Source organism: Melospiza georgiana, chromosome 8, assembly GCF_028018845.1.
Source record: "Melospiza georgiana isolate bMelGeo1 chromosome 8, bMelGeo1.pri, whole genome shotgun sequence".
Lineage (NCBI taxonomy): Eukaryota > Metazoa > Chordata > Aves > Passeriformes > Passerellidae > Melospiza > Melospiza georgiana.
The window spans coordinates 26,202,460-26,230,161 of record NC_080437.1 but is presented as its reverse complement, the minus strand read 5'-3'; the positions used below and the strand labels follow the sequence as shown (position 1 = coordinate 26,230,161).

General features: G+C 41.5%; 1 protein-coding gene across 1 annotated transcript in view; it reads right to left on the bottom strand.

Moving 5' to 3' along the window:
• Positions 1 to 27,702, bottom strand: part of SORCS3 (sortilin related VPS10 domain containing receptor 3) — a 267,197-nt gene that overhangs the window by 61,746 nt on the left and 177,749 nt on the right. Inside the window, exons 6-8 of the mRNA XM_058028863.1 lie at positions 19,981 to 20,045; positions 13,195 to 13,313; positions 942 to 1,031 (exon numbers count right to left, since the gene is read on the bottom strand). Of these exons, the coding sequence (XP_057884846.1) occupies positions 942 to 1,031; positions 13,195 to 13,313; positions 19,981 to 20,045 (274 nt within the window). The remainder of the gene's footprint in view (positions 1 to 941; positions 1,032 to 13,194; positions 13,314 to 19,980; positions 20,046 to 27,702) is intronic.

Here is a 27,702-nt window from a genome sequence, read left to right as displayed (position 1 = left end):
AATTCTGGAAGTCTCCCAAAGGATGGAGTGACCTGATTTCAGGAAAGAATATCTGGAGGAAGATCAGCTCAATATCCTCATCCTGCCTAGGAGGCATCTTAATCTTTTGTGTGAGGTATCTAGATGAAAAGTTAGGATTGATTAAATGGGATTAAATGTTAGGTCTATTTCTAATAGACCTAACATATCCTATCGGCATGAGATGGGGAGCAAAACCATTTGAGGGCCTAATTCTATCCCAGTGAGTACAATCAGTGGGAGATTTGCCATTTCCCTCAACAAAGGAAGACTAAATCAGGAGCCTTGTTCTTGCCCAGGAGCTGTAATTCCTTAAAGATTAAGGAGGTACCCAATCTATTCCAACAGTGTGAAAATAAAGCAAAATGCCCAATGACTTCCATCTGTTTTTACCAGTTGCAGTGGAAATATTGCATTACCCTGGTGCCAACCTCACACACGTACAACTCCAGCAGAGTTCATTAATCTGCACATGACAGATAGTTATTACTGTACAGCAAAAATATTCTAGTAACCAAGGGCAGCATAAACAATCCTCCTTTACATGGCTCAAAGACTTTTACATGACACCTAGACTTAAAGTACTTCTGATCCTTAAATTACAAAAGTACCCCTGATTTTATAGCATGCACCAATTCTAAATCAGGGCCACCAACAAATCTGTATTATAACAGGTCATTTTCCTAGTCCTGGTGGCAACAATATTTTTGATACAAAGATATAATTTGCCTTCTTAGCTACCTCAGGAGCTGCTCATGTTCAGCTGCTGTCAACCAATACCCCCAGGTCCTTTTCTCCCAGCCTCTAGCACTGTGTGGGGTTGTTGTGATCCAAGTGAAAGACCTGGCACTTCACTTTATGGAACCTCACATACTTGGCTTCCCAAGATATCACATGTCTATGTTCACAAATGGTGGACTCACCTTAGGAAGGGAGTATTTGGGTAATTTGATCTGTGCAAAGGGTTCCCGTCTGTATGACACATAGTAAGTTGCTCTTCCACCAGTTGTCACCTATGGAAACACCAAAGAAAGTCAGTGATGACCCTTCTGAGACACTCTGTGATGACACCTCTAAAAGTGCTTGACAAGCTTTCTTTCGGGTACATTTTCTATTGCAGGCACAGCTGTCCCTAAAGGCATCTGGGTAACTCCAAAGAAACCACAAACCTGAGAGGGATGAAGAATTATTTAAGCTGTGCCATTGAACTTTCCATTTTCACACTGGATTCAAATCCAGTGTGATTTTAACATCTCAGGAAAAAAGGTGCTGAGTGGGAGGAAAAGGAGGATCTGGTTTCATCACATGGTCTAGCACAGTTACCTTGGGCAAGTAATTTAAAGTCTCTGTGCTTCTGTTCTTCCCCTGTAAGTAGGAGATCCCTCTTTGCTGCTTCTCAGCCTTGTCTGCACTGTAAGTCCCTGGAGGCCAGGATTGTCTTCCAACAACCTTTTACAGTGACTAGCAGCAGAGATCCACACTAGCACACATTTACAGCACTGCTAACTGTAAATGCGCTCTTGGAAAGCTGGAGCTAAGCTCTGAGATGCCCTTTGTCACTATGAAACTGGTTTCTCTGAAATTATACTCTCTGAAAACGGATGTGCGTGGGGGGAACTGATAGACATCCAAATCTGCAGTTTTATGGACTGAATGAACTAAAGCCTATGCAAAAATGCCATGCATCAATGAGATCTAACACAGATAATTTGTAAAATATGGGCTCTAAAACCTGTCAGGAGTCACTTACTCTTGCTGTAGGTGTTCTTTCTGGCACCATCTCAGACCTGGCTAACACAAGGCTTACATCAGTGAATTTCCTACATTCTGATGGTTTGGCAGTCTTGCAGGTCTTAAGATAAAATAATGCACAAAGCACTTGTCTATTGTACAGAATATCACTTGTTGGCTTCCAATAAAGCTAAGAGAAAGGTCCTAGATTCTCTCCTAGATATACTTCCTTTATCTGACAGTGATATTTGAGAATGAGCTTACATAGAACATTGCTACAGCATCAATTGTATTCTCAGCAATGATATCACCTCTAGATAGTGGCTTTCTTCCCTGGAGAAGCTGTCATTTGAAGGACACGCTATTATTGGCCATGAAATTTGATATCTAATCAACTCAAGGCTTTCCCATTGACAGTTTGAAAAACTAGAAAGAAAGGGAGGTTTAGAAGTAGGACCAGCTTCTACACTAAGACTTCCCCTTCAGATTTTTTCCCATTTTTACTTGTAATGTCAACAAAACTGTACTTAGCACCCTCCAGAGTAAAAACAAAACCAGCCACTATTATAGCACACACGGCATAAGGTCATAAGAATGGCCTATATGACAGCAAATAAACTCTATACAAATAACATTTAGCTAAAGCCAAGGGTAAACACAAACAGGAAAATCCAAAGCAACTTGTCTGTGGACCCAGAACAAGCCAATAGAAGAGACAGGGAGAAAACAGCAGTCACTGGACTCTCACTTCATGGAAAGTGCACTGTGTACTGACAGAGCAGTGACCATTTGTGGGTCCTGCTCTGAGTTGAATCACACAATCATCTCGGTTGGGCCCTAAAGATCATCCAGTTCTTCCATGTATCTAATCTAATTCTACGCTCTTTCAGTTCAAAGCCATTCCTCCTTGTCCTGACACTCCATGCCCTTGTCCAAAGTCCCTCTCCAGCTCTCTTACAGCCACTTTAGGTACTGGAAGGTGCCCTAATATCTCCCTGCAGCCTCCTCTTCTGCAGGCTGAATAAGGTCAGTGAGTGCTACTTCTGAAAGATATATTTCCCATTTAATACTTCCACATCAAAATAAAATTTTCACAGGAGAGAACAGACTGTGCAGTTGATTCATACTGAGTCCAGCTGAAAGGCAAAATTCATGTTTGCAGTAATTTTATATCTCTCAACTCCACAAGCACTACTCAAAGGATTCCCACACTTCTAGATATTGTCTAAATAGCACAGGGAATATTTAAATATCCCCTTTCACTTTTAATATTTATGGCCTCCATTGGAAACCCCAAATTCTCAATTCTCACATGAACTGAATATATCCAGTGACTACTTGCTAAGAACCCTGCATTCAATATCCACATTTTCTGATGGGCTGGGACATGGTCTTCAACTTGTAGATGAGGACATGAATATTTGCACACTTTGTAAATGCTGTGATGACCAATTAAGATTGGGAACAGTCCAACAACCTTCCAGTTAATCCAGTGAAAATAGAGTGGCAAAAATATCAAGGGGTGATCAACTTCCACTTTCTGTGCCACAACAGGTTCTACTGCAAGTCTGCCACACTCAAAAGGTTTTAAACCATTATTTTGGCTTTATCCCACTGAAAACTGGTACCTGGAGGGGGTTTGTTTGAATTACTTGTTTGTTTGGTTGGCTTTTAAATGCAGAAAGTTAGGATTAAACACTGTTAAAGTTCAGTATGCAACAGTTAAACTCCCTTCCAGGCTTCCACCTGGACTAGGTCACCTTGAAAAGGTTTAGAAATAGAAATATTTGAGGTTTGTGGTCTTCCTGAGCCAGTTAATACGAAGCCACCCACAATTCTGTTGGCAGGAGTTGTGTAAGCTTTTCCCAGCCAGGGTCTCATCTTCGCAAGATTTACATGCACAGTTATAACAGTTCCAAAAAAATGATCAAGCCTCCAATAAAGTTTTGGCAAGCACCATGGTACAGAATGAATTTTGGAAGGCCCAACTTAATTTATTTTGATGAACTTTTCCTTTTCCTATGAGCAAATGCTCCAACACTGTAAATCCCAGAGATTATGGCAGTGTTTTGCCCTCCAATGCCTCCTTTCAGTTCACATTTGATGAATGTCACCCAATTATTTGCTGTGAGCTCATCAGTCATGCTCAGTACAGAATTAGCTGGGTTTGTCTTTTTTTTCCTCCATCGCTAATGACTGCATCATTAATCTGTTTTTTTGGATTTCTACTTTATGTGTTTAATTGGGCTTCTGGCCAGTAGAAATTATTCCCATGGACAAATGTGTTTGTCATTAAACACATCTGTCTTTCCTAACCTGTGTTCTTTTTTCCTCCCTCCACTCATGAGCTACTACTTTTCTTTAATGTTTCCACATTCAAGACAAAAGTCTCATCTAATTTATATCAGCTGGCACTTAAGAAGAAAACATGAGAAATTTCTCTTTGAAAGCCCTGAAAGTCTGGATATGCTGGCTCATTCCCCTTCCTGACCTGTAATGAGACAGAGTGCATCAATTGCATCAAACAGAAGAAAACAAACACGCTCATAAGACTGCAGAAAATTACATAAAATTTGTCATGGAATCTATTTATCTCAGTAATTTCTGTGACATGTCTAGGAACACACAAAGCCATTTCCCATGTTAATGATTGAATAAGATTATTTAAGAACAAGCTTTGCAGCTTGCTTCCTTTTATTTTTTTTTTCTTTAGACTGAAGTTCATCTTAGGCAAAAACATCTGTTTATCTAAAAGAGTTTGGAAGGCAAGCAGAATGAGTTAAAAGGTCTCAGACTGTAAAGAAGCCCTAGATGATGTGAGGAATTGTAGATCACTCTGTATGAGGCTTCTTTATCATCTTCCTGGCTGGCTTATGCTGGGACTCATAATTTCCAATGTAAGGCAGATATTGATGGAACAGAGAGGAAATTAGTAAATCTCAGAAAGGCTCCTGGGCTAAGGAGGACCCCATCTGCCTCCTACTGCTCAAAGAATTTGCAGGAAAGTGAGCAAAAATTTCACAGAAACAAATTTTACACTTCTTGTTGATACTAAGTTCTTAATAGTATATAGTTGTTATTTTCAATAAACCTCTCACTTGTTCTCCAAGGTGATTGCCCTGCTTGTGGAGTTCCCCTCCTTTCCAATAACATCAAATGAGCTGGTATCAGCATTGTAGCAGCATCCTGTTCTCCACCTCCATAGGGAGCCCTGGCATCCCTCTACATTGCTTTAACTTTAGGTTCCCTTTCTCCTTCTTGTGAGCATAAAATCCCCCAAATGAAACTGCGGATTAAAGCACAGAAGAGTCATGGCAAGCTCAGCAGGCAGGCTGCTCCACTGACACCCTTACCACGGGATTTTGGGGTTCTACAGAGACAGCCCTGCCTAGGCCCTGCACAGGTTTGTTGGCATGAGGATTGAAAAGCTGTGCATCCTCTCCCAAGCCTAACCACAATTGCAGTCACAAGAGGTTCAGAGGATGAGGAAGAACATGAACCTAGTGTAATGCTCTTCCTTCTTGATTACCCACCATGATCAACGAAAGCAATCTTCCAGATATTTCTGTGTAGTGAGGTTCTCCACTGCTTAGCATAAATTCCATCATGACAGGTACCATCCAGTCTGAATTATCTCCCTGTGGTTTTCGTTAACATCATGCCCTCTGCACAGTCACTGAACAATTTGCAATTACCTGAGTGTGCTGTGGAATTTCTGTGCATAAAGCACCTTCAAGTTGCCTGGTAAATTCAGCAGGCTTAGAAAACATGACACTCTTTAGAGCATCACACCCATCAGAGAAAAACTGCTGTGACAAAGCAGCATTTATTATACTGGCCCAGTCCCTGTTCAGCTCCCTCTCCCCTCAGAGCAAAGATGACACAGCAAAAGGACAGAGTAATCTCAAGTATTGCATTTGTTTTAAAAGCAACTCCTGCAGAAAATGTGCAGTTACACCAAAACACAAGCCACATCTGAGCTGCAGGTGCACATCACCCACACAGAAATCAACTTATGAGAAGAGCATAATTGTACACATTAAACCTCCTTTTGATTTCAGAGGAAACATATGAGTTTGCCAAAGCAATACTTTCCATCTTCAGCTGATCAATCAGACAGCATGATGGGAGGGGAGAGAGTGATAAAAGAAAGTACATCACAAAAAGCCCTAGAAAGAAAATCAATAAAAAATAAATAAATAAAGGAAAATGTTAATTTTTTTTTTTTTTATCGAGAGATGGTTAGGCTCAAGTTCCAAATGTGATATTTGGCACAGAAAAAATGAAACTGTGCTAGAAATGGATGAAAAGCACCCAGCAGTGAATAGGAAAGTAGCTAAATACTTACTGCCTGTCTTGCTTTAACAAGAGCTTTTAACTAGCACGTGGGATGCACTTTCTTTCATCTGTATGGATTAATTTCCCCCACTGGAGCGCTGTCCAGCATTTTAAATAGGAGTGAGAGGAGATCAGCTCTAGCAGGCATTATTCACCAGTAAAACAGGTGTAATCGTGTTCATCATTTAAACGTCTTCATCCTATTAGTTTCATAATAAGCTTTTAATGATTCCTTCAATAAAAGACTCAAAGACCAGCCCCTACAAGCTGGAGAGTGCTCCATTGTCCCGCCAAACCGTTTTCTCTACCATCGATCGCAAAGATAAAAATCAATCGTAGCTAAGCAGGGTGAAGTTAAAAATAAATTGCATGGATTGATTTCTGTTAAGACCTTTGGCTCCTAGTTAATGGAGGAAAAAATGGAGGAAAGAAATTTATATTTGAACATGGTGTATTTAGTTTCTATGAAAATAGTGAGACGGTTCTATACTGGGAAATGAACATTTAATTTCTCCCTGCTATCCTGTTTCACTGCTGAGAAGTTTCACATTAATTAAAAAAAAAACAACAATCAAAAAAACCCCCAAAAAATAACAACCACTTTGTTTATTCCTGGGGAAATTTGCCACTTATTTAAGTTTTTTAATTGATCATTTGATAACCAAGGTCAGGAATCCCTATGAATTAGCATCAACTCAGCTGTGGCTGCTGGTTGAAGTCTATTCACCTGATAAATTACTTCAATTCAGCAAATATGCTCATTTAGCCTATTCTTAAATACTCAATAAACTTGAAACATACACTCATGTCCTCCATAAGCACTTTCAAGTGCTCCTAAACAAGCATAGTTATAACCAGTAATAATATTAAACTACTTATCTGAGCTGGGCTTAGATGTATGTAGCTTCTAGAATCAGGAAATTTTTCCCCCTCTATAACACCTCAAAGAGAAACGTCCCCCCACCTGAATTCTAATATTATAAACAGTAAATATTTTTATTTCTACTGAGGCTGGGGAAAAAATGTTATTATAAATATATTCACCCTGATAAACCAGAAATTGATTCAAATAAAAATAAAGTATATAAATGCCATTTTGCATCAAATTACTTCAGCTGAAATTTTTGTCTGGACTCTGATGAGCCACCAGGCATCCAAAAAAGGAAATATTATCCATTGGTTTTGTAAGACGTTATCAGCGATTGTGGGTGAATACTGACATCTGCATATGTTTTAAGGAAACTTTTCTGATGCAAAAGAAGACTGAAATGGTTCAACAGATTTTGGCAGAAGTGTTTGCTCCTCTGAGCCAGAGGAGTTATTCAGATGTGCACTCTCAGACTCCCACTCAGCTGCACCACACAACAACCTCTGGAGAAATTTGGGATTTGCTCCTTTTCGCTCCTGCCAGTGAGCAGGCTGAGAGGCTGCCCTGCTGTGCAACTCCCTGAATTAGGCAAAAGTCTTCCAAGTTCAAACTTACTTCAGAAGGTGAAGAAGAGCCAGATAAAAGATCAGCATCACAGAAGAGCATTTTCACTTGAACTTTTCACTTTCCATATGCAATTCCTACAATTCCTACAAGAACTGCAGCTGCATCTACACTGCTGCATGCACAGGATGTGAGTAACCACCATCCCTTGCTCCTAAATGGCAACACCACAGACCCCATCACAGCCAAGACCCTGTCTCTCTTCCCAGCTGCCCTCAAACTCTTTTCTTCCTTCATCACATCAACCTCAAAACAAAGGGCCACCAAGAGAGCAACTTGGCTTTTTGAACATGGGATCATCATATGTCCCAGGACACATTCCCGAAGGAATGTGGACTCAAGAGAAAAATGGGCAGTTCCCAGGGTTCCCAGGAGACTGAATCACAAATGAAATGGCATAGAAAGAAGAAGGAGAAGTAGAAGCAGGGGCCAATGAGAGACAAGACACTTGAGTTTCAGCATGCAGCTAAACACCTTGATAAATTATGCCATGGGATGGAAAGGGGAAGTGGTACCCATGCTTCCACTCTTCAAAGGCTTTGGAAAGTGATAAGGCAATGCTCCTCAGAATGCCTCTCTGATTAGTGGTGCAAAGCACTTCCCTTTTAAAATGGAAATGGGCCAGGATATGGAGCAAAACATCAATCATTTTCAATTAAACTTTGCAGAGATCATTCCTTGTCTTTAAGGGACCACCAGTCAAAGAGAGATGAGAGGGTTCATCTCCAAAGGCATTTGTCTGGCTTGTATCACCCCCAAACCCAAACCAGGTATCATCTGCTAAGTCTGAGGAGTCTTCTATACCCAGTGGTGTTGCCACTGCTATGGAAAGTGCTGAATGTCTGAGCTACAACTCAGATCAACTTCAGCTCCTCTCCACTGGGATAGCAGAGTCTGCAGCATCCTGGAGAAAAATAAAGACATAAAAAACTACCAAGACAGGTATTGATCACCCATCCACACACCTCTGCACTTACAGCCAGCTCAAATCAAAAAGGCCAAAGTAACCCTGAGGGTCTCCAAGTGCTGACAGAGGCAGAAGCGTAAGAGAGGAACGGGGACAGCGATAACTGAATGCCAGACTAGGCTGGTATGATCTCTGGGGGGAAAGCCACAAGCAGAAGGGTTTACACAACACAACAAGATTAATAGGGGGATGGAAACATATTTATGAGACCTAGATCTACAGCTGGGGAAAAAAAGAGAAAAAACAGTTTTGAGAAACCAAATCCTTTCTCATGTCCCTCAGGATCTTGTGAATATGCCTAAAATCTTATCTGTCCTTTTCTAACTCTGTCAGTTCCAACTCACAAAAAATACTGTCTCTCTGTAAATTTTGTCCCACTGAAATCCTTAGGTCACCGGCACTATAACAGTAGTAGTGCCATCAGTCCTCATGTCACACATTCCGAAGAGTTCCATCACAATTTCTGTCAGAGTCCTCACATGAGTCAGCACTGGGAAGGTCATCCCTCTCCACTAGCAGCCAGGCTCATCCAAGGTGGGAGTCCAGCCCCCCAGAAGAACCACTGAGCCACTGCACCCTGCACAGAACCTTTGGGCAGCCAGAACAGCTCCTTTAACTCAGCAGGACTTAGCTCTCCATGGCAGCTATGGGTCTGCCTGCAGGAATGCTGCTCTCTGCAAAAAGCACTGCCCCTCAGCAAAGCTGATTCCCAGGGAATGCACTGCCCCGTTCATGTCCCTTGGAACCTCTCAGACCCCCCAAATAAGCAACTGGGAATTCTATGGCCCAGACTGTCCTCACTGCCTGAAATAAGCAGTGACATTTGCTCATGCTTTCTCTCATTTTCAGTGGAAATTTTTGATCTGTTGACAAGGAAACACACAGATCATTCCTGATCCTCTCCAAGCAGCACTGATATTATTTGTTTACTTTAAGGAAAAGAAAAAGGTTCTCTCCAAACAACGCCATCTCACTCAAAATAGAATTTCCTGAAAAATAATATCATTTTCATTAAAGCCTATTTAATTTTCAACACCTTTCAGCTGCCTGAGCAATTCCATTAGAAACCTTGATACAAGACTTGCTTGAAAAATACCTTTCCCAGAATTCCCTCTGTAATTTTTTTTAACATCTAAATTTTCCAAAGTATCAGTACTCTAGAGTCATCCCAAATGACTATCCCTGATCCCCATGTCTTGTAATGTAGGCTCTGCAGATGAGAGTACCATAGCAGTTTAGGTAATTGTCAGGGAATCACATTTTTTAGGCAGTTGTAGCTTATGTTTGGACCTAAGTTTGGAAAGTGATACAGTTTCAGTAACAAGCACCCACTGGAGCACAGCTATGTAATTGAACACCACAGACATGGACATTAAATGCCAAAGCTGATCATCAAATTAGCTCCTTCTGCTACAGCACATAAGTCCAGACATATTCCAAGGTTTTCACACTAATAAATTACTTGTTTTGCAAGTTGTATGAATTTTAAGTATTATTCATGAAAGAAGATTATGATATTGGCTCCTGGTTACACCAGAGCAATACTGTGAAGTGAATGAAAATTTATACATGCAAGAGAGGGTAAGAGTTTTTCTTAATATATCAATTTATGCAGAATTATCCAATCCAATCCTAGTGACATGACAGGCATCCTTAAATAACTATTGATCAATCAAATAGAAAGCCAGCCAATAAATTCAGAGTGATCACCTACTGTTTTATTCATAATAATTCTTCCTAGTCTCTCTTAGTAGCTATATCTTTTGTCCCTCCACATTACCTTTTGTATCTGTCCTCATGGGCTATGTTATTTATCTCTTTTGCCTGGCAACAAGTGCCAGTCTTTTCAAACTCTCTTCAACAGATAAAATTTTTAAGCATAAGATCATTCTAATTTTCTTTCTTTGTACTGTAATTCTGAAAGATGCTTTCAGAAGTGCTGCACAACAGGAATTGTTGATTTATAATGGCACTATAATGTCTTCTGTTTTCTTCTTTCCCCTATCCATTATGAATCATAGTATCATGTTTGCTTTGAGTGCAGTTAAACAAGTTAATGCTGCTCAGGAATCTTACAGTGTTGGCCTGGTTATCATCTTGGTTGGAATGGATATTCACTACTAAATAACTATGTAGATAATCTAAGACATTGATATCAATAGCTGGAATTCATCTTCCCTAATTTTAACTGTCAAAAATTTTGGGGTTTTCACTAAGCTCTACTTAGGTTCCTTCCAATATTAATGAGAAAGGCATACTCAGAGACCTAGCTCATGTTGAAATAAGAGATAAATTGCCCCTGAAGGTTTCAATTGCTCTAACTTTAGAGGAACACTGACTACAGATTTAGAATAAAAATCTACTGGTTTAATGACAAAAGTCAAAAAAAACAAGTTCCCCTCTCCACTCCAGGACATTAATTCTGATTTGCTCCAGAACAGACATATCAGAACTCACGCACCAATGCTTTATGTCGCTATTAAACCTCACCAAGTTCTTAACATTTATTTTGATATTTATTTATTCATCTCTGTCTAATATTTAAAATTCTAAAGACCTGGCTCCTACACTTCTGTCCAAGATTACCCAGACTGAACAACACGCATGAGACATTGCAAGCAGTCAATCTGACACTTCCCATTATAGGCAGCAATACCACATTGTTTGTGAGACTAATACATCCAGGACATATTAGCTACATATGTACCAAGCAAACACTCTGCATATCCCATTGACCATATCCTGGATTTCACACACCTTCAGCTCAGAGTGTGCTGGGAATCTGAAGTGCCTGCGTGTCACTCGAGCTCTGCATGGGCTCAATCCCTGCCCAGCATCTGCAGCCCCTGACAGCAGGCTGCTGGACAGGCAGAAACCCTGCCATTGTGACACAAAACACAGGGAAGGGGATAAACAGCCTGGGAATGGAGACTCTCAAAAAGAGTCTCCCAAAGCAGCAGCAATGCTCTGTGTGTATATTTAACAGCTTTTTAAAGTGTGAGGATGTGATTTTCAATTCAAACACCCATTAAACTATAATAAAACCCTGCTAAGAATAGTCAAGACATTTGAGTAGTACATATACATACATGCATGTGTTTGTACACACACACACAGATTTTTTTTTTTTTTTAACTTGAAGTTTTTAGAAGCTAATAGCCTGAGCTGCTCACTGCTGATTTGAGGCAGAGGAATATACATACCAGGCCTCACTGTGACATCAAGATTCTAAACAGAGTGGCCTTGTTTTAACACAGATGAGAGCTTTGGAGTGAGAAACACCTATAAGGCCTCATGCTTAAAGTTGGATGTTCCACAACATCTTTAGCCACAGACATAAACCACTACACTAAGAGAGTCTCTCTAAAATACTCCTTGGAGAGCAGAGCACTTATTGATTGGAAAGCCATTGCTTTTAGTCAAATCATGACTTACTAAGTAGCAAAAACTGAATTCACAGTGTTTTCTAGCAGTGGATGTCCACTGAGGCCACAGGAAGCAGTAGCAGACTGGGTTTCACGGGGGATTGAGGGGAGCTGTGGCTCCCACTGCAGTAGGTCATCTCCAGAGCAGCACACTCCCCTACTTTCAGAAGAAGTCTGCCAACATTGCTCAAATGCATGCAGTTTTCATCCTGCAGTCCTCCCAGGCCACAGGAATCCAGTCTTCCCCCTAAGCCCAGCACAGACTTATCAGTCTTCCCTCTTATAAGAAAGTCTGACAATAAACACAGCAAATCTTTCTCATAATTTGGATATAGTCAAGAAAAATACTCAAGGAAATAAAGTAGGAGCTTAATATAACCCAGTCTTATTAAAAAAGGGAAGCATATATCTTTTTTGTACCACCTGAATCCAGTCTTCATCTCATTTTGTTCCCTCTGGTTCAGCACTGGAGGCAAGCATTTAACATCACCACGTATGTAATTTCTGTGTCTCCTGAGCTTCCTGCAATCTGGAATCACCACAGCCTGGCCCTCAGTTTTCTACCAAATGGTACATCTTCAGGAAGTGTTCTTCCAAACAGTACTATTCATTCTCAGGCTTCCACAGACACAAAATTTAGAGAGATGGCCCTGTTCCATCCAGCCCATGTATTCTCAAAAAAATCTCAAAACCACATAGTTTCTTACTCAGTTTCTGACCCTTTCTCCTCATCTCCAGAATCATCACCAACTGACAAATTTACAGACATCTTTCACTTTGAAATTTCTCTGTAACAACTTTCCTCAATTTTTCTGCTATTTTACCTCCTACAACAAATTTTGGTTCACCCTATTAGCATTACTTGACTGTCAAATCAGCATAAACCTTTCCAATTGCTAAAAATAATCATTCACACCTTTCCTTTGCTCTTCTCTGTTCTCTCCAGTTCATTTCTAGTTCCTTTGTATTTTACAATTAGCCACACCAATAGCAAGTTGTGAAATTTATGGACCGTTAATGAACAAATTTTAAAAATATGATTCAAGGCAAGTGATAAGCAGGGAGATCAAGTGCTGCATCCCAGACTACAGAGCCAATACGGGATGGACTCTTAAGAACTGTGGTCCCACACGCTTATCCTAAGAATATCCTAAGAATATACCCAAAGAAAAAATCCCTTGTGCAGGCAGAGTTCATGTCCCATTTTCAGGAAGGCAACATACCTGGATGAAGATGTACTCATCCTGAACCACCAGGGAGCTGACGTCGATGGAGCGCGAGAAGGGCCCGCTCCTCTTGGTCTCGGAGCACTCCTGGATCCGACAGGTCAAATAGTGGGTGTCTGCAAGGGGAGCATGGGGACACATCAGAAACGCCCAGGGAGGAGCCGCTTGTCTGTAAAACACCATCAGCAGCTCCAAAGAATGTCTTATCTCCAACTAGGGAGATGTTATTTCAGGATCTGCCTCCAGCCTTTGACACGGTAATTGCTCTCTGAAGTTAGGAGTTCACCATACTTTGACATTGGCCATTCCCTTTTCTGTTGTGTAGACAACCCTCAGGAGACTGAAGTTCAAAACCCCCCATCAATGGAGGGTACCAACCATAAACGCATCAGAAAGCTGCTGATGAGACCAAATACAGCAGAAGCCACCCGGGTAGAATTCACCAATTCCTACATCCTTCTGGAAATCTTCCCTCTGAAACCCCCTAGCCTTGTTGACTGGTTTTAACTGTGGTAGTAAAACACAAAAAGAAAAAAAAAAAAAGCCTAAATCAACACTATTAAATATAACTTATTTTTCTGTGAAAATCAGAAGCATCTCTCAAAATTAAGTATTTATAGAAAACATGGGCTAGGAATGAAAATGCCACGGCCATGAAATAGCCTGAGTAGCTGAAGATTCCTAACAGCAGTTATATGCTCTACAAGAAGCATCAAATGCTTCTGTCTGGAGAGAAGAACAGAAGACCATCACACTAATGGGATCCTGTCAGGCCTTGACATTGCTTGAGAGGAGGAACAGGACTGGGAGAAGAACAAGAAAACAACAGAAGGAAAAGGCAGATATACAGAAAGTTGGAACAAGAAGAGACGTGCTCACCTCTAGTAAGTTGAGAGAGGTTATAGGGGGTTAAGCATTATTTCACTCAGGCTAAGAAAAAGCCTCATGAAACAGAACAATGAATGCATTGTGTTTCTGGATGTGTGTAATCTAAATATGCCATCTCTGCTTTTCAACTGCTCTTCTGAAAACTGCAAATTAGGAAGAAAATAAAAATACTACTAAGATGACAGCTGGAGTGATAAAAGGGTCATATCTTTTGCACTCTGGCACTTTACAGGCCTCCTAGATTCAAATGCTTCTTTGCTTTTCTGCAAAGGGTGAGGACAGAACATCAGTGAAGTAAACAGCAAGTTTGTAAGGGCTGGGGTGAGCCTGGTGCAGTGATTTTAGTTCACAACAGAACTTTCTGACATGGACCTTGTCAAACTGAGCTCAAAATGATAAAAGAGAAGTTTAAAAAGACAATCACTAGCCCAGCAAAGCTGCTTACGGGATTCTCCATCACAAAAAAAACAACTGCCTTGTCCTTGGTCTGTGTCCTTCCAGTTACGGCAATATGCTTTGGGGGGCACAATTTAAATCCTCTGAGATTCAGCCAACTGCCTTCCCAAATTCTAAACCAACATTCATAGACTGATAGTTTCCTCTTTTATAGTCTTGTCCCAGCAACACTGTTAAAAATGCAAAAAGAATGCAAGTCAGAGTCATTAATAATTAGACTAATAATTACTAAAATATTTTTTCTAAAGGAGTTAGAAACCACAGCCAAGCTTTAATCTAATGAAGGTCCATGCCCAACCACCCAGTGAGTGAAGGCCCCCGTTTAAAGGCTGCAGACCTGGTTCTGGGTTGATGCACCAGGGATTCCAGGTTAATAAGGGCTGAGTCAGAGCAGTCACACAGGTCTGGTGCAGTAATGAAATCGCAGTCCCACTGAGGATGCTAAAGCAGCAGAAAATGTTGCTGGTGCCAGCTCAGAGTACTGGGCAGTGATTAAAGTGAATGGTGACAAACACCTGACACAGAGACGGTGCCAATAACCAGAGTATCAGAGCTGTGCTTTCTCCCAGCATAAAATTCCAGCAGCAGCAGCAGCAGAGAGGTCAGACTTTCAGCTGGCATAAATTAAAGTTCTTCATCAACTGATATACACACACTTGGCCCAGAGCTGCTATTTAGCTCCTCAGTGTGGAACCTAAGCCAACCTTGCAGTGGATAAAAGCAACTTCTCAGAAAACAAGAGGGTCTTATGTGCTGCCATGCCATCCAAAGAGATCAACAGCGGTGACTTGCTCTTTGAGGTAGCTCTAAAATTAGGCAGAACAAGGAGGAGAGGTCAGGAGTTGTATTTTTAGAAGCTCATTCCCTCCAGTACGTTCTCCCACACAGTCGCCTGGATATTCTTATCCTTCCAAAAAGGGGATAATTTGCTTCTGCTGAGTGACAGAATGGGAAGAGGAATAAAAACCTGTCACAAATAAATGCAGATAAATCACAAGTGTTGACATGACAACGAGCTTCCTGCCTATTGGGAAATGTGTCATTTTGAGTGTGTTACACCAGCAATCAAATATACTCAAAGAATGGCACCTGATTAATATTCACAAGGAGATGGTGGTGGAGAAGGGGGGTAGCTCACTACCCACTTTCCATTTAGTCTCTTGTTTTATTTATTTTCATATATTTTACAATACAAGCCTATTAAAAAAAAAACAAACACAGACACAAATAATATATCTTTAAACCTCTCTGCTTTAGGATACCAGATAAAGTTATCTTGCTTTTTTCCTGCTTCTCCAAAAAAATTTTTTTAACTCTATTAAAAATTAGGTAAAAAATATAGCAGCATCCAGTTCTGTTCCCATTTGTGTGTAACTCAAAGCAAGAAACAATCTCAAGTCCCTGCTCAAGCTTCTAAAATGTGCTCATTCACAGAGCACATCTTCTCACATAAAAAGAACAGGGTGTCTCAACAAAAGCCTCCATTAAGAGAGAAGAGGCCACCCTAACTTGCAGGCTATTATCAGCCTCTCCTCCAGAATGAGGTAATTTTGCACTTTTGGGCAACCACAAGGTAAAAGGACATTCACCCAGAGGGGCAGGTGACATGAGACTGACTAAGCCATGCCTCCAAAGCCTTGCTTACCTTTCGCTGGCAGTTGTATTGTGTAAGGAAGGTTGTTTCTATCTGGGCACTTCTTCCAATTTATATATTGTCCTATATAACACCAGAATTAAAGGGTTTGGGTGTTTTGGTTTTCAGGGTTCTTTTAGCAGGTTGGATTTTTTGTTACTTTTGGGATTTTTATAATGTTCCACTGCAAAAGGAGTTGAGAAGGGCTCCCTACTTTCCAGGCAGCAATAAAAATTTCTCATGCTTATGAGCAACCCCATCCACTTCCTCAACACATCTGTGAATGTGGCAATATGGGCATCAAGCAGCCTGGAGGGCTTCCTGCAGCTCCAATCCCAGCATCCATGCCTCCACACAAACCCTTCCCACCTCCCTCAGGATTAGGGAATGGCTTTCACAGATGTACAGCCATTTTCCAGCTGAGGAGCCTGAACCACCTCCTCATTGCTATTTAACACAGTCTTCCATCTTGAGATTCTGGAGTGTATTTTTACCCTTTTTGAAGTGACAAAACGGAAACAATTTCTTGAGACTGGAAGGGACAAACTGGTGAAATAAGCCAAGCTACCAAGTTTCATCTTTTCCTGCCAGCCATGCCAGCTTTGGCAGGAAGCAGGAGCACAAGAGGCTCTCTCCCCAAAGATGTGGGTTCCTGAAGGGAGGCAGTGATACAGACAAAGCTGTTGTGCTGCAGGCTGCAAAGGGCCAACCTGTGTGCAGGTGGCTGTGACTTAGACATAGAACAGAAAGTCCTGCCTCCCTCCTGGGATGGCTGGCCAGCATGGCTAACAGGGAAAAGGGCAGCTGACAAAGACAAGCTGCATTGGCAGATTGGCTCAGCTTAAATCAGGCCCTAGGATCAGGCAAGATTTAAAATCATAAAATCGTGAAGGCTTCCATGAGAAGGAGAAAAACTCACTGGCCTCAATAATTTTTCCCCCAAAGAGAAAGACGTGTAGACTCTCCAGGAATTAGTTACCCTGTTTTATCCTTTTGGTTAGCTTTTCTCCCCCTCTTTTTCCTATAATTCAAACCCTGTTTATTGCAGTATATCTGTGAGTGGGGTGAAGATTAACTCACTGAACATCAGGAAGTTCAATAAATTCTTCCCAGGAATGCTGGTGGGTGCTTGTGTCAGTGTGACCATAACAGTCCCCTTGCATCCAGCCCTGTCCTTGCTGCTGCCTATTACACTCTGGCAGAAGGCACAATGCCCAAGGCTCCTAAATGTTTCTACAATTTAAAAATGCAAGCCTCGATTATTATTCTGCTACAATGACTCTGCCAAGATGTCGAAAAAATGTGAAAAACTTCATCTGCTACAAAAGATGGGAACAGCTTGAGATAAGATAGGCACTGGAATTATCAGCATCTTGCAGTATTTAAGGAGACCAGGCACAGGGGCAGATGGGCTTTTCAGAGACACAACCATGACTGGACAGACAAACCATGTGGCAAGATGTCTTGAAGGACAGTCACCAGAGAGGTGAACAGGACTGCCAGCTCCCAGACCCATAAGCTTATTGATAGCCCTGACTCATCTATGGATGAATGAGATTCCAGCATGCCCCACCACCTGTTCCCAGCTCCAGAGCTCCTTTTAGGCTCCACTGTCTGAATTGGTATTAGATGGGTTCTTGAGTCCCATTAATGCCAAAAGGAAAAAAAATTTAAAAATTAAAAAATCATCAAATTCAGGAGTTAGTCCTAAATAGCACTTCCATTCCTTCCCCTCCCTTCTCCACTGCTTTACTCACTACTTTTTTTTTTTTTTTCTTAAAAACATGGAGGCAAACAGAAGAAGAAAGAAAAATGCCCAGCCTAGAAGAATCAAGTAGTTTTCAAGTAGCCAGTGACATTGAAGGCATGGATTCTTCCATTTGAATTAAACTAAGCAATGGGAATACTTAAATCTATGTCTGTTAACGCACCAAATAAGTGACTGAGCCACCAGACTGACCTAAAAGAGGCATTAGAGAAGCCTTTTCTTCCTTCTGCATAATACTGAGGAAAACTTTCACCAGAAGCTTTCTGATCAAGAGGAAGTAACTGCAGGGCCCCATTTTCCAGCAGGTGTAAGTGCCTCAGCTGTTTCACTGAGCACAGGAAGGCCCAATTTGGTGGCAGAACTAACTGTGAGAAAAGTTCAATGCCCCATTCCTGAGCACCCAGAGCTGAACAATATCACCCTGGGGAAGCCTATAGCTGTGAGGCTGTCATCTCTTTGTAACACAAACTAATATTGTTTCAAGCCTTAGAACCTCTGACTGGAGCAGCACTGTTCTTTTGTGCTGTGCTGGGAGAGGGGTCCTCGGTACAGGCCAGCACAGCCCCACAGATCTGGGATGGCAGCTGCACTGGGGCTGTTTTGCTGACACCACTGGCCAAGCCTGGCTTCCAGTGAAACCCTCAACACCATCAGCTGCCAATTTCAAAATGCTGAATTTATATATTAAAACAAGAACAAAGAGCAAACCCCTGAGCAAACAAGACCTGAAGGAAGAGAGCTGTCTTTAAGCTGGGGATACATCTTTCAAACATTTACATCCTTGACATATCCAATATTCAAATAGCTGGGTGAGCAAGTTTAAACTTAGTTTGAAAACAGACTCCATCAGCACTTTGCTTGCTTGCTTGGGATTTTTTTATTTGCATTTGACCACTTCTCCCATCATACCTGTGACAGTACACACAGCAGCAAAGGCACTGAAGATGCCTCCCTACCTTGTCCACCCACCTGTCGGCCTGTTTTGCCTTTTCCACATATTCAACAAACAGCTGTCACCCCTGAGCTGTTATTGCCTGGTTATTTATTCAGCTGCCATCACTAAATAGCAGTGGGAGGCCAGTGAATGATATTAGAACATCCACAACCTCAGAGAAGCCATCTTGACAGACAGAAATTTGTTCACACATCTGGCCTACGCAGCACTTGACTAAAACAGAGAAAAGTTTGCAACCAACAAAAATGAGGCTTTTTTTTCCCCCAGAAATCCTTTAACTCCTTCATCCTATGCTGTTTTTCTATACTATCCCTGCACCAAAATGGGACACTTGTTTCATTTCCTCACACTGGAGTAAAATTCCACACAAGGAACAGATGCGTTACTATGCTGCAGTTCCTGTGAGAAATACCTAAAACACTTCAGAGAGAGTAAGTCAACTTACTTCTAATACCATGTCTTTGCTGGAAATTGACTGTAGGAATTCATTCCACTGCAAATGTGACTAGATTTATTTCAATGAGAAGTTAAGATTTTTTTTTTCCTATTTCCTGCTTCAGATTCAGGCACCTTTTCAAGCCTGTAATATGTTGGTATGGAACACTTATTCATACATTATGAGCAAAACTGCAAAATATTTTCAGTACAAGACAAAGAAGTATAGAGACCTTCTGGCTGGAGGGCAAGTCTGACTGCAGGTAATTTCTCAGATTCTCAGGTACCACCTAGCTGTTCTGAGCACCTCTGGAAATGCACAGAGGTTCCATGATACAGTCTTGGTAGCCCAGCTCTTTATGATTGATGTAAACTATGTGATACTGAAAGTGGTAAACAGGGAACAGAGTGGATGGGTTCTTAGCCCAACAGACTGTGCTTCTGTCCACCCCCTCCACAGACACAAGCCCTACAGCCACAGCTTTCCCCTACAAGTTCAGGATAAGAACATCACATCAATCCCCATGACCCACATCTCCCCTTCCAATTAAAATGTAAATGGGGAGGTAAAATGGGTGAAGTGGATCCTCATTCCCACTCCATTCTTGGCTCAAAGCCCAGTTGTCAGCACTGGCTGCAGGCACTCACGTCCATCAGCTGTCCGGGCTTCCATGTGCACAAGGTCAGGTTCTTTATCCAAACCAGCCACTGACCTGGGAGGAGAGACACAGAGAGAGAAGGCAATCAGAGCTGGTGAAGGAGCACAAAGCCAGTTTAAACCTACCTTGGGGCACCTGGTATGTAGGTCTCCACCTTTTAACAACTGGTCTCCTTTGTATTTCCACACAGACCATGCTCAGGGGCCCTACACCAACCTTCCCAGGCACAGGAGAGTGATCCTGCCTGTCCTTGTCTACAAGATCAAGGCTACTATGACTGTTCTGGTGATAGCACAGAGAGCTGATCCCAAGACCCAGTAAAATCAGAGTTCTGGCTTAATGGTGAAGGAAAAACAAGGGCACAGCTGCCTCATGCCTTCAGAAAGCAAATTAAAAGGAGCTTTTATTTGGGTGATTAGAGACATGAAAGACTATGTTTTCTGATTTGCTCCTGGTTTGCTGGGCAATCTTGTTATTCTTTACCTCCTTTTTCCCATCTTCAGAAGAACAACAGTGTTGCACATATGGTGAATTTCTGATTTTAAAAAGGTGAGAAAGTATTCATTATTCACACCATGATCCCATGCCATCCATGGTCCTTGACAATTATGAAAAAAGGCACAAGGAGTTTCTTTAATCTCACTAGCTGGAACTCAAGCACCTCAAGTCAAATCTTCCCATGCATTGTTATTTACTCCCTAAAAATATTTTTCAAAGGACATTAAAAAGATACTTTTCCTCTTGGAAGAGAGAAAGTCAAGCCCAGAACAGAAATGTTATTATTAGTGTCCTGGCTGATAAGAATCACTGAGAGATGAACATTTAGTCCTAGCAATGGCTGGCAGGGGAAAAAAAAATCCATAGATGTCCACGTGATTTATGGTGCTGCTTCTCCTGAGCTAACCAAAGGGTTAGATTAAAAAGGGACAATGACAAAAATCAGTTTCTAATTCGGTGGGAGTTGAATTTGATACAGTAGATGGTAAATAATAGATTCCCTCTGAGCCAGCCAATGTTCAGAACTGCCTAATGTTCTGAAAACATTTTTATCACATTCTTTTGCCATTTTCATCCTTGAGGCATCAACAGCAAAACCAGTAAAAATAATAATAATAATAATAATTTTAAAAATACAGATGCTCTGATACATTTTTGTGAATCCCACAAAAAACACAGCAACTGAAGCAATGACAAACATATAAATGTGCTGGAGTTCAGCTCAGATCAGGCAGTGCTGCAAATGTCAAAATAACTACATTATGACCCACTGTGCAGGTAACTGAATCTGGCACTGCTTGTTAACGAGAGCACCACATCGATAGCAAGTCCATTCACAACGCTCTGAATTGTGGCCAGAAGATACCAACACCACAAAACAAAGCAGCACAGGCAGGGCTTTCATCATTCCTCTCACAGTGAGAAACAGTCTGCTCCTTAATCGCTACCATCAGTTTCAGGGTGAACCCACAAGCAAGAAGGGCTGTCTGTTATTGGCACGGATGCCAGAATGAGCCCGAGTTCCTGTGATCACACAATTATTGGGATCAAAGCTTCCCAATATATGGACATGGTTAAAAGTGACAGTAGGATACACAGAAATCCCTTTAAATGTCAGTGAAAAACATTACAGTGTGCTGCAGTATTAGTCCCCAATGTATATAGAAAGCAATCTTGCTAGTCTGTAGCAGAGATTTCCTGCCTTTTTCAAACGAGTAGCATTAACTGCTGCAATTTCAGTCATTCAGTAACCATCACCCTTGTCTATGACATGCCAATAGAGACAGATGTACATGCTCACCATCTTATCTATTCATCACAACTTAATGAAACAGAGCAGTAATTCCAATACTTTGAGGTAAAGGTTGGGAACACTTTAGGCACTTGCCCTGCAGCTCTTACCAACAGGTTTCCTACTAAAATTCAGCCTTAAATGCACTCTCCTGGCATCCATCCTTCCGGAAACCAGACACCAGGCTCCTAGAGTCAAATCAGAGCCATTTGCTGGATCCTGACACACATCTGACAGTGTCAGATGGCTTCACCTGGGCCCCTGACATCCTCTGGATCCCTCCCCTCCAGATGGAGAGGGCACTGCATCTCCCCCTGCAGCAATGGGGCAAAACTGGCCCAGGTAATAAAAGACATGTCTGCCACAGTACTATTCATTTTAAAAGGGACTTCAATTAGAAGAACCTAAGTATATCCTAACAAAATCCAGAATAACTCATTACCATTGTGCATTTGCATGCATGAGCTCTGTGGATCTACTCATAATGCCTTTCAAGTGTGCACCAGGGAATGAGAGGGATCTCCTGAAACATGTCATTCTAGCTTGAAGTTCCTTTCCAGTGCCATCTACTTGTTCCCTTAATTAGTTTTGACAAGTCTAATGGTTCTTTTCAGAATAACAATGATGACAAAAAAGGACTAGAACACAGCACACTCCTAGTACTCCATTCACCAAATAGTGCACTACAAGTTGAAAAGCTCACAAAGTGTTCTGCAACACAAAAGCAAGACAGGCTGCTCTATCTGCAGGCAGATAAGGCTGGAAAGTGATGCACTGGTCTTCCTTCCTTCACCCAAACCAAGCTGCTTTCTTACACCAATGACTGATTGCAAAACAGATCCCAAATCAATGCTGATTCTTCATGCCTCACCTCACATCTCTTCCCACTGGCAAGGAACAGAGATTTTTTTTGCATTGCTCTGACTCTTGAATTCAGGTATTTTTAGTAAATGGTCTCTCATCATTTGTCTGGAGGAGCTTTGCATGAAGAATGCAAAAAAAGTCAGCAGTGGAAAGAGCCAGATCCTGAAGCACAGCTGCAACAACACACACACAGACTCTAAATCTATTCCTTTATCCTGTTGTAATTCTCTACCTTTGAGAACTCACTACAGCAACCTCACAGGTGTGGCAATACAGGAGCAGCAACAAGAAGAGACACTTTCACAGCCTTATATTTTCTTATACTCTGAAGAACATTTGGAGAATGCACTGCCCAGTATTATTTAAGCAACTAAAGCACACTGAGGGGAGATGTCAGCATCCCCTGACTTACACATCCAAGTGTAGCCCACAGAGTGTGGTGGCTGGGAAAGGCTTTCATGGTGCTCTAGCTAAAAATCCTGTCCAGAGGCTTATAAAGACAAGAGAATTTAACACTCAGGAGCCTGAGGTCCTGACCCATGGTCACAGACCTGTGCATATAAACTAGAGACAGCAAAATTTAAACCAAGGTTCACAAAATGCACGTGTGTGCTGCTGTGATGGCCATAGGGAGTAAAATAAGGCACCCTCACTGTGAGGAACTGAGCTAAATCAACATCATCCACCATCCCTATTCATTAATCACCTCTGGCATGACAAAATGCTGAGAGCATGCAGGCAGTAGTGACAGGAAAGGTCAGTTTTTCCTGCTGACACTTTCCCCAACTGCTGCAAAAGCAGTTTTTAAAATGTGGAGCCTGCAGCCAGAATTGCAGCAGGCACAGGATAATTTTCCAATTAAGAATTCAAACTACCTCTGAATTCCATTAAAAGGAAGAATTGTTACGTTTTCTTGTATCTTCTGGTGCTGCTTTTCCTTTCTGTTTTCATGGTAGCTCTTGATTTTCACAAGATCCTTCCTCCCTTCTTTTCAGAAGAGAATTGTGTGCTCTTGAAGGATGGACATGATCCTGGCAAGATCCTTATCTCTATCCTGAGCATTGTGCATGGATGCACATTTACTAGGCCACTCTGCTAATATTTAATCTCTGACTGGGAGGGAGACCAGACAATAAGGGCAAGGAAAACACAATATCTGCACTTTAACTGTTCCTGAAGTGTTTCCTGGTAGTTTCCAACTACAAGGTGTTATAGACTTCAAAATAAAGAATGCCAATACATGCAAAGAAAGGAAAAAAGAAAAACAGAGACTCTTCAGGTTACCTGCCTACTGCACACCCCAGCTCACTTTTTCTGCCAACTCTAATGCCTTTCCACGGAATACACAATTCTTGCATTTTTTCTACCCATTTTGCCTTACCCACCAGGCATTTAAAGGTAAAAAGGATTGACATTTGTCTCCTCTACCATTTTAAATGAAAACAGCTGAGCAATTCCAACTGCCTCTGTTGATCTCTGCTCCCTAAACCATCAACTGAGAGTAAGAGATGCTCTATTCCTCTATCTCCTGGACCCAAGAGTTCAGGAGGTTTGAGTGAGTATCACTGAATGTGAGCAACATTTTTGTTTAGGATTTACAACAAGATAAAAGCAAAAATTCAGGTTACAGGAGTCTGCCTTTCAAACTTGATCTGGAACCTGCTGGACAGAGCTTTTTGCCAAGGGTGTGTCTAGTTTCTGACCAAAGTGGAATTCCCCTGCTTTGAAAACAAAGCTAAAACTTTTACAACAAATTTGACGCCCAAGATGCTGACTTGAAAACTCATTTTTGCAGGTTTAAGATGTCAGACTGAAGGCGATTGCCAACGTCCATGCAAAAAGACAGAGGAAACAGATGGATACCACCTAGCAGGATGTTGTGCACTAAATAAGGGCTAGAAACATCAAGGAAAAAGGCACATATATTGTACCATTACATGTAAAGGAGGAAGAACTCCTCCTCTTGCTGCAGGAAACAGCAGTTAAATTAGTGGATGTTGCCAATTAGTCTGACGTAATTTTAATTCTATCCTGCTCCAGAAGTGAGTAAACACTTTTGTGTTGTACCAGGCAAACAGTGCATATTTCTAACTCAAGCAACACAAGAGCCATGCCCATGTGCATATATGGAAGCAGGAACTAATTCATTCAATTCCCACTCAACTGACCCGGAGTTTTCCACATGGAAGCCTTGCCCAATGACACATACCTTTCCAACAGGCTTCTCCTCTCTCTGACACTGCATCACATTTGTCTAGGCATCAATAACTGCAGTTGGCTTCAGGTGGAATCACTACAAGGTGATTCATGTATGAGTTGGTCTGAAATCACCTCCAGCAGACATTAACTTTGGGCACCTAACAGCCCACACCCAACCTGCACACAACCCTGGGCCAGCCACCATAAACTACCATAGTTAACAGCTACACAAATGTTGAGCTGTTGGGGCAAAGAATGTGTTTATTAAACACATAAATACAGCATCATTCTGTGTGGCTGAGCCGGGGGAGACGCTGCTGGATGTGTTAGGATGTGATGAGGTCTCTGAAGAGTTACGGGCAAAACCTCCTTGCACAGCATATTTCAAATGAAGCTTGGGAAAAAAGCTGGGCAGGAAGATACTGTAAGGAACTGTCTTAGCTAGGTCCCTGGAGCTTTCTACATCTTTTCCAGTGCTCATTTCCGTGATGCTGTAGTCCTGGACATCGGCAGAAGTAATTGTTGTGAGACTTAGCTTGCAAGATAAGGGGAAAAAATTGCCAAGTGTTTATTCTCAGCTAATTTCTTTTCAGCAAAGCCAAGACTTTTTAAAATGGTCCCGATTAATTTTAAGGAGGTTTTCTGCACAGTATCTAAAAAACAAGGTGTTTATGGCATCTGGGTGTCTTTCCATATGTGCATTCGTGCATGTGCCTCCCTGCATCTCATCCCCACTAATACCAAATACATAAACCTGTGCCTTTCCTGTAAGCTCAGTGGATCACACACTGAACCACAAAGTTGCTACACACAGTTCTGTTATGCATAAACCAGACCAAGAAGAGTTAAGAGGTCCAAAGCAATCCTTTCCTTGAGGGGAAAACTGGCATTTTGGCTCAACCATGTCAATCACCACCAGAGAATCCATTAAAGGCAGCAGGCTCTGCTGCACAGAGAATCATTTCTTTCTCTTCTCAGTACATAAAAGAAGGTACTCTTTTTATCACAGAAATTAACAGGGAATACCTTTAAAGTATATTTAGCAACAGCAAAACTGCTGTTGCTTAATATTTTTTCTTTTCCCTTTATGCTAACACCAAAACCTATGCACAAGTAAGGCTGTATCTAGTTCTCATCCAGGTCATAGGTCCTAGTCCTTTAAAGTCATGTGGCATTTTTCCCAAACCTATACCATAAATTCCAACAAATATAACCACATTCTCATTAAATATATTTGAAATAAGAATAAGAGTATATTTTTGGATTTTTGCATTTGCTTAAAATTAGTTTAGTGCCTACTATATTATAAAGCCCAGTTAATTAATGTTTTCCCAGTGCTTGGCTACCCTCCTTTGAGAGTCATGTACATGGGGAATTGCTATAGATTATTGCTGTGCTTTTTCATGAAACATAAATCAGGCCTGTTTTGGATCACTTTAGAAAAGCAAAGTACATGCTCAAAGACCCCTCAGCTCAGCCTGGCAGTCCTGTAACCAAAGATTTCACTGGAGTTACTCCTCTCCTTCAAAGGAAATGTTTGTAAGACTTGTAATATTCTTCCAGGTTTGTTTCCTAGCAGAAGTGTCTTAAATATGACCCATTCAAGAAATATTTTACACCAAAATAAGGATTATCAGATACTGTGTGTTTAATTGGCCTCATTTGTACAAATGTTTTCCAGCTGTAAATATGACATGCCTGAAATGCTAAGGCTCAGTGATTCACCTATTACCAGAGGCCTAGGCACAATAAAAGACCTCCAAAAAGCTTCAGAGCAAGAGCATCATTTAATAAATGAATGCAGCAGTTGATGGATAAAAATAAAGCCTAAATTGTCCAAAGAGGGGATGCCAGTATGAAACTTGGCACAGACAATATGTATAGGATTTGCTGATAAGCCCCACATGCCTATGAGCATTGTACATTGTATTAATTAAGGAAGAATGAGTCTCTACATTCCCTGTTGCAGGATATTGTGAAGAATCACCCTGGGATAACATCTAATATTCTGGAAATGAATTTGTGGTTCATTTAATGCATTTTGGGGAAAAACAATATGAAAAAATAGATTTGTTTCACAAACCTTTTGTGACAGTTGTTTCTCTGCATTTCAGACACTAACCTGAAGAGAACAAATGGCTTATTTCCTTCTTTGACTTTTAGCCATCAGCCAGAAAAGGAATAGGGAAAGAAAGGAATGAAGAACAAAGGTAAGGAGAAGAAATAGAGAGTAGAATGAACTACTCTGTTCTGGATCAGCAAGCATAAATGCATCAATGTGTCTCCTTGCCCCCAAAAAATCACACTCAATTAGCTGCTGAGAGTGAGATGCTCATTTGTCTCAATACCACAGGAGGAAAAGACAAAGAAGCAGGAAACAAAAGGGATTCTGGCAGCAGACAGATATCTAAAGACAGGCTCTGCCTGTAGAAACAGCAAGTCTGTGTGGCTATGATTTGTAAAAGCAACAGTGTCTCGTGACAAGACAAGTTTGCATCCGAGACAGAAGCATCCTCACAGGCAGAATGGAGATGAATGAAAGAGACACAGTCACATGCAGGTCTCTGTCAGTGAGAGAGCAACAGTGCAGCAGGAGAGACCACAGAAACCAGAGATCTTTTATGGGTCTTTTGCTCTAATGTGGACAGGTGAACAAACAATAAGGAGACAACCCAGGGGGCTGAGCACTGGACACACTCCCAGCTCTTCACAACAGCAGCATCCCAAAGCATCCCCATCCCAAAAGCATTGCCTGGTCAAGTGAGAATGCTCAGGGCAGGAAGCTGCAGTGGGAGTCATGTCAAGATGCAAAAGTGCATGGTCAAGCTGTAGGTAAATCAAGAGCTTCTCTTTGCGGGG